Here is a 13,019-nt window from a genome sequence, read left to right as displayed (position 1 = left end):
CAGTGGCCTTCTCCCAGACCTCCTGAACCGGCCCCTTTACCTTGTCTGCCCCTCGTTGCTGCCTGGACTGCCTGTCTGCCCCTCGTTGCCCCCTGGACTGCCTGTCTGCCCCTCGTTGCCCCCTGGACTGCCAGTCTGCCCTTCGTTGCCCCCCTTGGTCTGTCTGCCCACCACAAGCCCCCCAGTCAATGGACATTTGTTCTTCTTGTTTTATGTGATGTTACTTTTGAGCGTCTGGAATCCGCTCCTTAAGGGGGGGCTCTGTTAGGTATACCTTGTCTTGTCTCACTGTTGCCCTTTGTTTGTCTTTTTTGTCACTTTTGTAGTTCCTTAGTTTGCACTTTTGTCACCCTTGTACCTCCATAGTTCCCTTGTTAACCTTCGTGTTCTCTGTTCATTGTTTTCACCTGCCCTCGTTAGTTTGCCATTGGTTTCTGTTTATTGCCCTGTTATCTTGTTTGAGTTCTGTTTGTTCATTGGCCCCCGTTTTCCCATGTCCGTGTATTTTAACCCGGTTGTTTTCACTCCCCTCTGTCAATCGTTGAATGTTGTTAAGCCTGGTATGTGTTCCCTGCCCGAGTTCTCAGTTTTGTTTCATCGTGTTTAAGTTTCCTGTTTTCCCATTGTGGGTTTTTCCTTTGTGTTTATTTGTTTGTTTGTTTAATAAAGTTAAGCTGCATTTAGATCCACTCTCCTCATCTGCCTTCGCTGCCACCATTCATAACACTTAAATACAATGTGATTTTGTTTTGTCAAATAAAGTGCTGCACAGCAGAGCATCACAGAATTACTGAAATCACTAATAAAAACGTTTATTCAGTACTACAGTATTACGATCCGTCTAGGTTAAATCGTAACAAAAAAAAAAAGAACATGACTCCCACGCCCAGTCGTCAGACCAAAAGAAAAACCAATGAGCCCAAAATTCAGGAAAAAAACGATAAACGTTTTTATTAAGATAAAGAAAATAAACAGATGTAAAATGTAAGTATTTTCAGAGTAACATAAACCAGTGGGTGTATAATCTTCAGGAAAACCCAAGGCCCAAAATAACAAACAAAACAGATCATAAACAATATCAAACTAACTTCCCTCAAAGTATCCAAAGCAAAATCCAGAAAGTTAACCTAAGTACACTAACAAAACAGAACGAACGTGATGTCAAAGAAAAGGGCAGGTCAACCCTACAAGACACCATCACTGAGAGGTAAAGAAAAACATAACAATCTAAATCAGGTACAAATAATGATCTGACGACTGGAGAGGAGACAGGAGAAGTGCGACCGGACCGGAATCGCAACAGCTCGACTTCAAAGGGCGGAAGCTGGAGATTTAAACCCACGCCAATTAAAGGGGGTGGAGCCATCCCACAGCTGATCCTGCTTAGAGCAAACAGAAATAACAGACAACAAGAAACACACAGAAATAACAAAGAATACATAATTCCGTAACAACAGCACTATTGCTTATGAGATCTTGCTTAAATATTATGTAAATATTATTGATATTTTATTATTTATTATTATTATTTAATTAAATATTTCCGTAATAGTAATATTTATGTAAAACATTTTGTAAAATTGAGCTTTTATTTTGGTGGAAAACCGAATGAAGCCCAGGAAGTTGGTGTTTTTAAGGTCAGCTTCTCACCACCTGCATGTGCTCCGTGCTTCACAGTAATTGAGCACTCTGTTTTTTACTGTGCGTGATGCGGTTGGCTTCACACATTCACTTTGAAGCACGCAAAGTATTTTATTTGATTAAATTCCAGCCTTTTGTTCCACCTTATTCAGACCCCCCATTTTCCGTGCTCCGCTCTTCCACATTTTGTCATCTAACTTCCTGTTTGTAATGAAGCCACTGAGTGTGGGAGCACAGAATGTATTTTTAACCAAGAGTTGATGGTGTGAGTGTACTGCAGCCCTTTACTTTGTGAAAATGCTCGTGAGGTGTTTTTTCTGTCTCTGTAATTTTTCATTTTTACCGACACCTGTGGAGGAAAATTGGACCTGCCAGATCACATTCAGACAGCTATGACAGCTATCATAATACAAGCGTATTTCATACACTTTGACATCAACACCACAGAAGTCTATAGAACCGCTGGAACGGAAGTTCAGACACAACATTTTCAAAATGTCTACTCGCTAGTTTCTCTGACGCATAAGGTGAAAAGGTCATTTCATTTCCAAAGTAGTATTCCTTGATTCCATCTCTGTTTTCCTCATCGTGGAAATCATAGGGCCTAGGTCCTATAAGGCCATTTTTGAAGATGTTCTCGTCAGACTATGGCATAGGTTTACTGTAAATCGGCCTTAAGCCTTCAGGAAAAATTAGGGGTAGTGATTAAGCCCACCCAAAGCCCACTGAGTTTCTCATGTGAGTAACCATCCAATAAAGTGGGTATTAAATCAAAGATAGATTACTCTCATTAAAGATCTTCTTCCCTTCAGGTTTTTCAGGAGTGTGGATGAGCGCTCTTTGCGACGTCCAGGTTTTGTGTTGAGGTATCAGAGGTATCACACAGGCCAGCACTCCAGACTTCAGCTGAGCAGAGAGCACAACCCAAAACTGCTGCCGAAGCCCAGAGGCTCATCCTCGTCCAGTCAGCAGTCTAACAGAGACAAGAACTCTTCCACAGCTGCCAGAGAACACAGTGAACACAACAGCACAGGTGAGCCGGAGCGGGACAGTGGTTTAGGATTGGTTTAGCTGTGTTTTGCATATGTAGTAATTATTCTTATATGTAAATCTTGTTGAGAAATTTCCATATTCAAGGCTTGACATGAAGTTTTTTTTAGTATTAGTTATGATTTACCTGTGCGAATGTCACTTGTTATTTTTAGTTTTAGTATTAGTGAAAAAATAACCCAGTTCTCTTTGGATTCACACTGTACCTGGACTTAAAATTGGATGTTTGCTGGTTGGATTTAGCTGTGATAAGGTGTGAGAGATGCAGCCATTACGTAAACTTTATATTGTGAGTAGTAACCTGAATCATGGTGTTCTGTATGTTATAAGATAATCAGACTGCAGACTAAAAGTGCCTTAAACATGGTCCGTGTGTCTTGCTTGTCTGCTGTGCTAGAGGATAAGTATCCAAGTGCGAGATAAATAGTTTTCTGCGATTGGTGTTCTTGTATAAATACATTAATAGTGTCTCTGGTGCGTTTATTATTTGTAAAATCATTTTCGTTGCAACTGTATTTTTGTACCTCATCGAACTCATTTAATTTATTAACATTGTGTGTTTGTCTCAGACAAGTACTAAAGCAAAAGTTCACCCAATCATTTGTATGTGTATGACTTGCTTTCTTATGCTGAATACAAATGAATATTTTCAGAAGAATATTTTGGCTCTGTAGGTCCATACATTGAAAGAGTCGTAATCCATACGACTCCAGTGTCTTCAGAAGAGATATGATAGGTATCAGTGAGAAAAAGATCAATATTTAAGTCCGTTTTGTTTCTGTTTTAGGGAGAAGAATTCATAGCAAAACAAAAGGACTTGGCCCTTGTGCACTGTTCATTTGTGAGTCACACTTGTGATGTTTGTCAAAAATGACCCGAACATAAATTTTTTTTTCCTTCTTTTTTTATATATATATATTTTTTAAAGATACATAATAACACTCATTTTACTAAAGTAAAAACACTGAAGTTGTGCATTGTATGGTATTTAGATCTTTAGATAAATGACTAAATGACACCATTCATTTTCATATAAAACAAGCACATTTTATCTTTCACATTTATTTGATAAAAAACCTTAATATCAGTTAATTGAGAGTGTCAAAACATCACAATTTGTCAGGAATTGGGGGGACCCCTTAGACTTATTCAATCCAGTCCAAATTTGTGTGTGTGTGTGTGTGTGTGTGTTTAAGATGGCTAGTGGAGGAAAAGTCACCAAGTCTTGGAATACCATTTTTATAAAAAAAATTAAATAAAAACGGGCCCAAAAAGACCTGAACAGCACACAAGGGTTAAATATTGATCTGTTTCTTACCCTCACTTATCAAATTGCTTTTGAAAATGATACACTGGATTACTTTTATGCTGCTTTTATGTGCATTTTGGAGCTTCAAAAAGTTGGTCACTATTCACTTTGTATAAATACATTAATAGTGTAATTTCACCTACAGAGCTGAAATACTCTTCTAAAAATCTTCATTTGTGTTCAGCAGAAGAAAGAAAGTCACACACATCTGGGATGACATGAGGGTGAACTACCCCTTTAAAGACGACCCCTGCTAATGTATGTTTCTTGCTAGCTGAATCAGAAGCAGGTACTCTATTTAAACAATAGGTGGTAGTGTCGTCATATATTTCAAAGTCAGGACATTGAAACACCTCGACTGTAGCATGTGAAAGGAAGCATTCTGCTGTCTCTTCAGCATAGCTTTATAGAATTTCAACTCGAGACGAATGTGCATGTTACATTATAATGTCACTGCATTTTCAAGTATCAGAAAAGGATTGTGGCACAACAAGTTTACCACAGGTTTAACATTTCTTGACAGATTAAATGAGGAAAAAGACACAAGAATACAAAAATGACACTGTCAAAAAAAGTTTTATTAAAATAAATATATTTTCCGTTGTGATCAGAGAGAATAAGAGGAGACTCACAACATCAGAACATCTATTTAAACAGTAACAGTCTGATTCCGGAAGTACTTCAGGGGAAATCATTATTAACGTTCAATTATAAGCTGTTAAAGACAGACTTACTGTGAGCTTTGAGGTTGTTAATCGATGTTATATGTTCCTCTGTGTTATTTCAACTTAATGTTGTAGAAATCATGTTTAATTGTGGAATTCCTGGTAATGAACTGCACTACCCATGATCCTGATGGAGAAAATCCACCAATCAGAGAATTGCAGTTAAAGAAAAGTGCAAAAGCTTTTTTTGTCTAATTTTCATAGAATTTTTTTGCTTCAAATGAAAGTTTGTAATGTTGTGATTCATGTCGGAGCAGTTTGGTTTGGTTCATGACCTACAACTGATTTATGAAGGATTTTATGAAGTCTCTATGGAAATAATGAATGGGAAAAATACTTCCGGAACCAAGACGGCTGTTCCTCTATTGTGGTCTGGTATTTTCAGTGCCCATTTGCTGCATTTGTGTTGTTTTGCAGTGGAATCTCACCAGTAATCACTATGTTAATCACTACTGAATATGCAGTTAGCTTCCAAATACTAGGCTCGAGACAACTATGATGCAATATACTTTATATATGTGTCTTCTGTATCAACACAGTAAGAAAAAAAGGACCTTGTATTCACATGTTAACAAAACATTTGTATCAGCGTTTTATTGACATAAATGAACTGAGGGCATTTAAAGAGCTTTTTGTAATAATGTTCCTGAGACTGCATGTCAAACTTCATACATTACAAACTGCATTAGCTCAATAGTACATGCAAAACATACTCATGTTATGGGCGAGTCAGTTATTTTTATCCGATGAATGTGTTGCAATTCTGTGTGATTTTTGCATGAAGATAGACAGCAACAGCACATAAACAGTGCATTAATCGTTTTTTATTGGCTTGTGATTCATCCTGATTAGCTGATTTAGCTTTTTTTTTTTTTAAGAAAAATTTCAGAAAGAATACAAAATTGTGAGCTATCTCAAGGAATGAGGTGATTAGTTGAATTTGTATTAGTTATTGTGATCAAAAGATGAAAAGGACTGGACCTCTTTGGGAATAACTGATACATGGACCAGGTTGAGCAAAAAATCATAAATGAAAGATTTGGCTCCTTTAAAATTATGGTGACCATGTTTAAGGTTTACGAGATGTAATTCTGATATAAACGTGATACAACAAACTTTATAATTAATGTGCATGTATAGACAGTGCACGTGTCACTTACACCTGGGTAACACATGTGACACTGAAATAATTCATTAAACATGAATTAATGTACATAACTGATATTAAAAATAAGAAGAAACAATTATTACCATAAAATATATTGAAATGTGACTGGTTACACAGGGACTTCTGGGAATGCTCGATTATCATATATTATGTTTTTTTTTATTGTAATTTTGAAAATGTTTACAATAAAAAGTACATGAATTCTCATTAAACATAAGATACATTTTTACCATTAATAATACAGTTAAATCACCGTTTTTGCATTTAAAAAACTAAAAATTCACAATGTTTTACCGTAAAATACATTTTCTTGTTTTAGTATTATAATTTTAATAATGATGTTACAGTAACTACCCATTTGCCAGAGGTGGGGGACTTGAGTTACATGACTTGACTCAAGTCGCAAATTTATGGACTATTTATAAATATGGACTTATTATTTTCAATAACTTATTATAAATAGTAATGAAATGTGTTTAAAAATTTTTTATTGCGACATCAATGAATTCATATGCAAAAATGTAATCCCGCCAGCACCACTGATCTGCATCTGCGCAGTTAACGCTGCCCTCACAACGAGTCAAAATCACAAGCTGATTGTCCAGTTCCCAAAATAATCTCCTCTGGATATAAAGATTTCGAATTGGACCGTGTGAATAAAAAAGTATGAAAATATGCAACGCAAATATATCTGATACCAATCTGAGCCAATTTTGTCATTTTTGGTTGATGCATTTTTTCGAAAGAACCATACCACAAACGAATAATCTTCAAAAACAACGTTCAATAAAATAAAATGTTTATATTGCACATAGACTACTCAAAAACAAACAAATATGCAAATATGAATAGGTAACATGTTGCAATATGGAATTGAGTACACGTGTTTGTGCGGGTCTTTATAAAATTACTTCATTTTACAAAATATAAATTCATATATAATGTAACTTCGCTTTTGGTCTGGGTGATATTTAAAAAATATTTTAATGATAATCATATTTAAAATATCGCAATATCCGATTATATGGGGAATATATTCGCTTGATTGATTTTGCTTTAAAAATGTAATTAATTTAATGAAACATGAAAAACTTGAACAAAAGACATTTCTAAATTCAGTTTGCACTTTAAACGAAACGAAAAAAGCAATTAAAATATCTTATATATAACCACCTCCCCTAATCCAAACATTTACCATCTCCAACGGCCCCATTTGTCATCACACAAGTATCAGTGTGCAGCAACAGCAGAAAATTAACAACTAAAGACAATTATAAATGAAGATAATTATAATAATCATCATAATAAATAAGCCTAAAAAATGATTGTGTTCCCAAAAATTCTGCCAAATTTGTGTTCTTATCGCATGTGTTTGTACTGTTTATGCTGCCTAAAGAAAAGAAAATAGAACAAAAGTTTAGGTTCAAGGTGAACATGTCTTGTATTACTTCATAATTTAATCAATTTCGTCTTTGCTTCTTTAATACAAAGATATATATTACTCAAACTGCAGAGTTGCGTTCACAATGTGTAAGAGCGAACTAAACTCACAGTACCTCACGAGATGATCGGAGATCATGTGCATCATTCTCATAGATTACAATATTCTTCCAAACAGTTTTCAGTTGAATGAAATTGAGAAAAAGGTGTTTCACGAGACAGTGTCCTGCTGCACGCCTCTGAACAACAGCGAATCAGACATAAGCACTGATGGCTTTTCTTTTGTCTGTTCTTAAAAATATAATAAAGTGTGTTTCTTCAAACATGTCTTTTTGACTAACAGCATTTCTTGTCATGTGTCACTATGAGACGTCTTACAGGTCATCCACCTGTTGCTGATAGATGACTAAAATTTCTCAAGTATGAAACACATTTGGACGAGGAGCTCGTGAACTGGATTCAGCCTCGTCACATACACGCAGTGTTATAGATTTTAACTGGTTAATTCTAAAAATCTAAACAATTCGGATCATAAGATTTCTAAAAGTATTCACAATATTTTTAAGTGCCAATGATAAAACGTCTAGGTTACGAATGTAACCTCCGTTCCCCGATGGAGGGAACGAGATGTTGTGTCGGAGAAGCGACACTAGGGGTCTCTCGTGAGCCACCGAATATTCCTCTGATCTATGAAAAAAGGCCAATGAGAAGTTGGCAGCTAGTATTTGCATACCCTGCCCCCGGACATACGGGTACAAAGGAGAGGCAAATACTAGAGTTCATTTAGGATTTTTCTGAGGAGCCGGAAATGGTCCGGCACTACAGCGGCTTGGCTCAGCGACGTGGCCGGGAAGGACACAACGTCTCGTTCCCTCCATCGGGGAACAGAGGTTACATTCGTAACCTAGACGTTCCCCTTCTGTCGCTCTCGCCACGTTGTGTCGGAGAAGCGACACTAGGGGTCCAATTTAAATTACGCCATGCGCTGAGCCGTGTACGTGGTCTGACACAGGAGCGGGCAGGTGTTTTTTACGTGCCAGACGACCAGCTGTTACAGACTACACGTACCCTTCCCCAATGCCCCACAAAAGTCGTTGGAATCCTTTTGGTTACCCTGACAGGGGAACAAGGCGACGCTTGCCAACCTGGGAACGGGCCAAGCCTGGCTGGGCCTCTTTTCTCTCTATGTTTCTCGCATAGAGCAATAGACAGCCGGGGCCCTTACATGCACTGAGGGAAGGGGGTCTTACCCAATTTCCTATTCTTTCAGGGGGAAAAGACCCTGCGGAGACATCCCCTACCCAGCTGGGGAGGTAAGGTGGTGAATACATCACATGTGTTTTTAGGCGACACGTAGAAGTGGGAACTTACCCAAGGAAAACGCGGGTCCGCTCGTAAGGGGACCGTATCGCGGAAAATACACACAGGGGGAGTCCGCATAGGAGTCTTCACCCTGTGGAGCACCTATTCCAGTACAGGGTAGATTTGAGTACCCGCAGTGGATTGGGTCGGCAAGTCCCTCCGCCGAACTGCGGACCCATGAGGGCTAGGGAGGAATCGACCAGGGATTCGAGTTGAGTGAAATCTCCTGGGAAAAAAGACGCACAGTTTTACCTCAAGCGAGGGAAAGGGCGTATATGCAAGCGATTCACCCGGTCAGCCCATCAGCGTGTTACCGAGTTCTACTGGCTCGGACCTGAGAAAACACGGGATGAAACTGACTCAACCCTGAGATTATAGTATCTCGTAAAGGTGTTGGGTGTCGTCCAACCCGCTTCTCTACAAATGTCTGCCAGGGAGGTACCCCTGGCCAGTGCCCACGAGGACGCAACACTCCTTGTCGAGTGAGCTCGGACCCGCAAAGGGGGGGGCACGGCCTGAGTGTGATAAGCCAGTGAAATGGCATCTACTACCCAGTGGGAAAGCCTCTGTTTGGAGACAGCGTTTCCTTTCCGCTGTTCCCCAAAGCATACAAAGAGCTGCTCAGAGTGTCTAAAGCTCTGCGTACGGTCCAGATAGGTACGCAAAGCACGTACCGGACACAGCAACGACGGGGCTGGGTCTGCCTCCTCCCGGGGCAGCGCTTGCAGGTTCACTACCTGGTCACTGAAGGGCGTGGTAGGAACCTTGGGCACGTAGCCCGGTTGCGGTCTTAGGATCACATGAGTGTCTGCCGGACCGAATTCCAGGCAAGTGTCGCTGACAGAGAACGCTTGCAGGTCCCCGACCCTCTTGATGGAGGCGAGCGCGATCAGCAGGGCAGTCTTAAGAGAAAGGGCCCTGAGTCCAACTGATTCTAGCGGCTCAAAGGGAGGTCTCTGGAGGCCCGCGAGGACTACCGAGAGGTCCCAGGAGGGGAACAGGCTTGCCCGGGAGGGATTTAACCTCCGGGCGCCTCTTAGGAACCTGATGATTAAGTCGTGCTTACCAAGGGACTTTCCATCTACTGCGTCGTGGTGGGCCGCGATAGCAGCAACATACACCTTCAAGGTGGATGGGGAAAGCCTCCCCTCCAACCTCTCCTGCAGGAATAGGAGCACTGACATAACTGCGCACCTCTGTGGGTCTTCAGCCCGGGAAGAACACCAATTTGCGAACAAGCGCCACTTCAGGGCGTAGAGCTGCCTGGTGGAAGGGGCTCTGGCTTGGTTGATCGTGTCTACGACAGTAGGTGGTAGGCCAGCTAGATCTTCCGTCCAGGGACCAGACGTGGAGTTTCCAGAGGTCTGGATGCGGATTCCAAAGCGTGCCCTGCCCCTGAGAAAGAAGGTCCTTCCTCAGGGGAATTCGCCAGGGAGAGGCTGTAGGAGTACGAGGTCCGAGAACCAGGCCCGGTTGGGCCAGTATGGAGCCACTAGTGTGACTTGCTCCTCGTCCTCCCTGACCTTGCACAGCACCTGTGCAAGAAGGCTCACTGGGGGAAATGCATACTTGCGCAGCCCCATGGGCCAGCTGTGTGCCAGCGCGTCCCCCCCAAGGGGAGCCTCTGTCCGGCCATACCAGTGCGGGCATTTGGAGGTCTCTCGGGAGGCAAGCAGGGATACCTGGGCCTTGCCGAATCGGTCCCAAATCAGCTGAACAGACTGGGGGTGAAGCCTCCACTCTCCACTGGGCAAGCGTTGTCGTGACAGCGCGTCCGCTACCACATTGAGTTTGCCGGGGATGTGAGTGGCACGCAGCGACCTGAGTCGCTGCTGGCTCCAAAGGTGGAGACGATGGGCGAGTCGTGACATGTGGCGGTAGCGTACGGCACCATGGCGATTGATGTATGCTACCGCATTGGTGCTGTCTGAACTGATTAGAACATGTTTGTCTCGAATTAACAGGAGGAACTGTCGCAGGGCAAAGAAAACAGTCAACAACTCTAGGCAATTGATATGCCAGCGCAGCGGGGCCCCTCTCCAAAGGCCCGCAGCTGTGTGCCCGTTGCAAACGGCACCCCAACCCGATTTGGATGCGTCGGTAGTGACCAGGACGCGTCGGGACACCTGCTGCAGGGGCACTCCTGCCCGTAGAAAGCAGAGGTCTGTCCAGGGTTTGAGTGTTTGGTGGCATGCCGGGGTGATTATCACACGGTGCATGCCGTGGCGCCATGCTCGTCTCGGGACTCGAGTCTGAAGCCAGTGCTGAAGCGGTCTCATATGCATCAACCCCAGCGGCGTGACTGCGGCAGAGGATGCTATATGCCCCAGGAGCCTCTGGAAGAGTTTTAGAGGGACCGTTGTGCCTGGCTTGAACTTTGCGAGGCATTTCAGCACCAACTGTGCACGCTCGTTGGTGAGACGCGCGGACATTGAGACTGAGTCCAACCCCATGCCGAGAAAGGAGATGCTCTGAACCGGAGTGAGCTTGCTCTTTTCTCGGTTGACCTGAAGCCCCAAGCGGCTGAGGTGCTTGAGCACCTGGTCTCTGTGAGTGCATAGTAACTCTCGGGAGTGGGCCAGTATGAGCCAGTCGTCGAGGTAGTTGAGTATGCGGATGCCGGCTTCTCTGAGCGGGGCAAGAGCTGCCTCTATGACTTTCGTGAAGACGCGAGGGGACAGAGACATGCCGAAGGGGAAGACTTTGTACTGGAACGCCTGGCTGTCGAACGCGAACCGTAGGAAGGGTCGGTGTCGCGGCAGAATTGAGACGTGGAAGTACGCGTCCTTCAAGTCTACCGCTGCAAACCAATCTAGGTGCCAGACGCCTGTTAAGATACACTTTAGCGTGAGCATTTTGAACGGGAGTTTGAGCAGTGCTCGGTTTAAAACTTGCAGGTCCAAGATTGGTCGTAAGCCGCCGCATTTCTTGGGTACAACGAAGTAAGGGCTGTAGAAACCCTTCTTCATTTCGGTTGGAGGGACAGGCTCTATCGTGTCTTTGAGTAGAAGAGTAGCGATCTCCGCGCGCAAGGATTGGGGATGTTCGCCGTGCATTGCGGTGAAGCGGACGCCCGCGAAGGGGGGCAGGGGCCTGGCAAACTGAATTGCGTAACCGAGTCGGATGGTCCGGGCCAGCCAGCGTGACGGGTTGGGAAGTGAATGCTACGCATCCAATCTCCGTGCTAGGGGCACCAAGGGGACGAGTATTTTCGACGTACCCGGCGGGGCTTGGCAGCAGGGCAGAGCAGGTAATGTGCCGTCGGGAGGCGAGGGTGCATCCCGAGGCTTTGGTGCTGAGAAAAGATTTGAAGCACTTACCTTGCTCCGCGCACCCGGCAGGGGGCGGGTTAGTGACTGAGGAGGAGGTCTTATGGTGGCGTCCTCTGGACTCGTCAGAACCGGCCGGCCGGGGGTCAGTCGTGGGGCTGAAGGCGGACCTGTGGCCGCGTCCAGCATGCCGGAACTGTTGAGATCTGGGGGCATAGTGCCGTGAGAATGGCATTTGCAGGCCAGATGACCTAGAGGCAAGGGAAATAGCTCTTTTATTGAGAATTTGGGTACCGTTGCCCCGGTTAAGGGGAGCGGCAAATTAAATGTATTCAAAACAAAATTCTCCTCCCGGCCCTCCACTGGGGGACGGAGCGGTCTTACCATCTCCGGAGCTAACGTCTTGGGCCCTGGGTCGTCCGTCTCAGGAGCACCTGGGAGCCTTCTGGGTCCTTGAGGGGGCATCGGCTTCCTGCGGGGAGCTTGACGCGTGGGCTGAGAGCTGGGCCCAGGTTGAGGTGGAGCAGCCGGTTGTTTCTTCGCAGGGGGACGCCCTCGGCGAGCAGACAGGGCATGGCCCGAGGCGGCAGACTTGCGGCGGGGCAGGATCTGGGAGATCGCCTCCGTCTGTTTCTTCACCGCGGAGAACTGCTGGGTAACGTCCTCGACGATGTCGCCAAAGAGGCCGAACTGGGAGACTGGGGCATCGAGAAAGCGAGTCTTGTCGGTCTCACGCATCTCGACTAAGTTCAGCCACAGGTGTCGTTCCTGGACCACGAGGGTGGCCATTGCCTGCCCGAGTGACTGCGCTGTGACCTTCGTGGCTCTGAGGGCGAGGTCGGTCGCTGAGCGCAGTTCCTGCAGCACATCGGGATCAGGGCTACCCACGTGCAATTCTTTGAGCGCCTTGGCCTGGTGGACTTGCAGGAGGGTAATGGCGTGCACGGCGGAAGTGGCCTGTCCAGCGGCGCTGTAGGCCTTCGCTGTCAGCGAGGATGTTGTCCTACAGGCCTTGGAGGGGAGTACTTGGGTGGTAGGGTTTCCGGGGCATAGGT

General features: G+C 44.3%; 1 protein-coding gene across 1 annotated transcript in view; it reads left to right on the top strand.

Annotated features, from left to right (window-relative positions):
* The window catches only part of LOC127630681 (periphilin-1-like), a 60,065-nt gene that overhangs the window by 26,544 nt on the left and 20,502 nt on the right, over positions 1 to 13,019 (top strand). Inside the window, exon 3 of the mRNA XM_052108332.1 lies at positions 2,454 to 2,674. Within this exon, the coding sequence (XP_051964292.1) occupies positions 2,454 to 2,674 (221 nt within the window). The remainder of the gene's footprint in view (positions 1 to 2,453; positions 2,675 to 13,019) is intronic.

Source organism: Xyrauchen texanus, chromosome 37 (assembly GCF_025860055.1).
Source record: "Xyrauchen texanus isolate HMW12.3.18 chromosome 37, RBS_HiC_50CHRs, whole genome shotgun sequence".
Lineage (NCBI taxonomy): Eukaryota > Metazoa > Chordata > Actinopteri > Cypriniformes > Catostomidae > Xyrauchen > Xyrauchen texanus.
The sequence above is the reverse complement of the archived record's forward strand: the minus strand, read 5'-3'. Positions and strand labels throughout refer to the sequence as shown.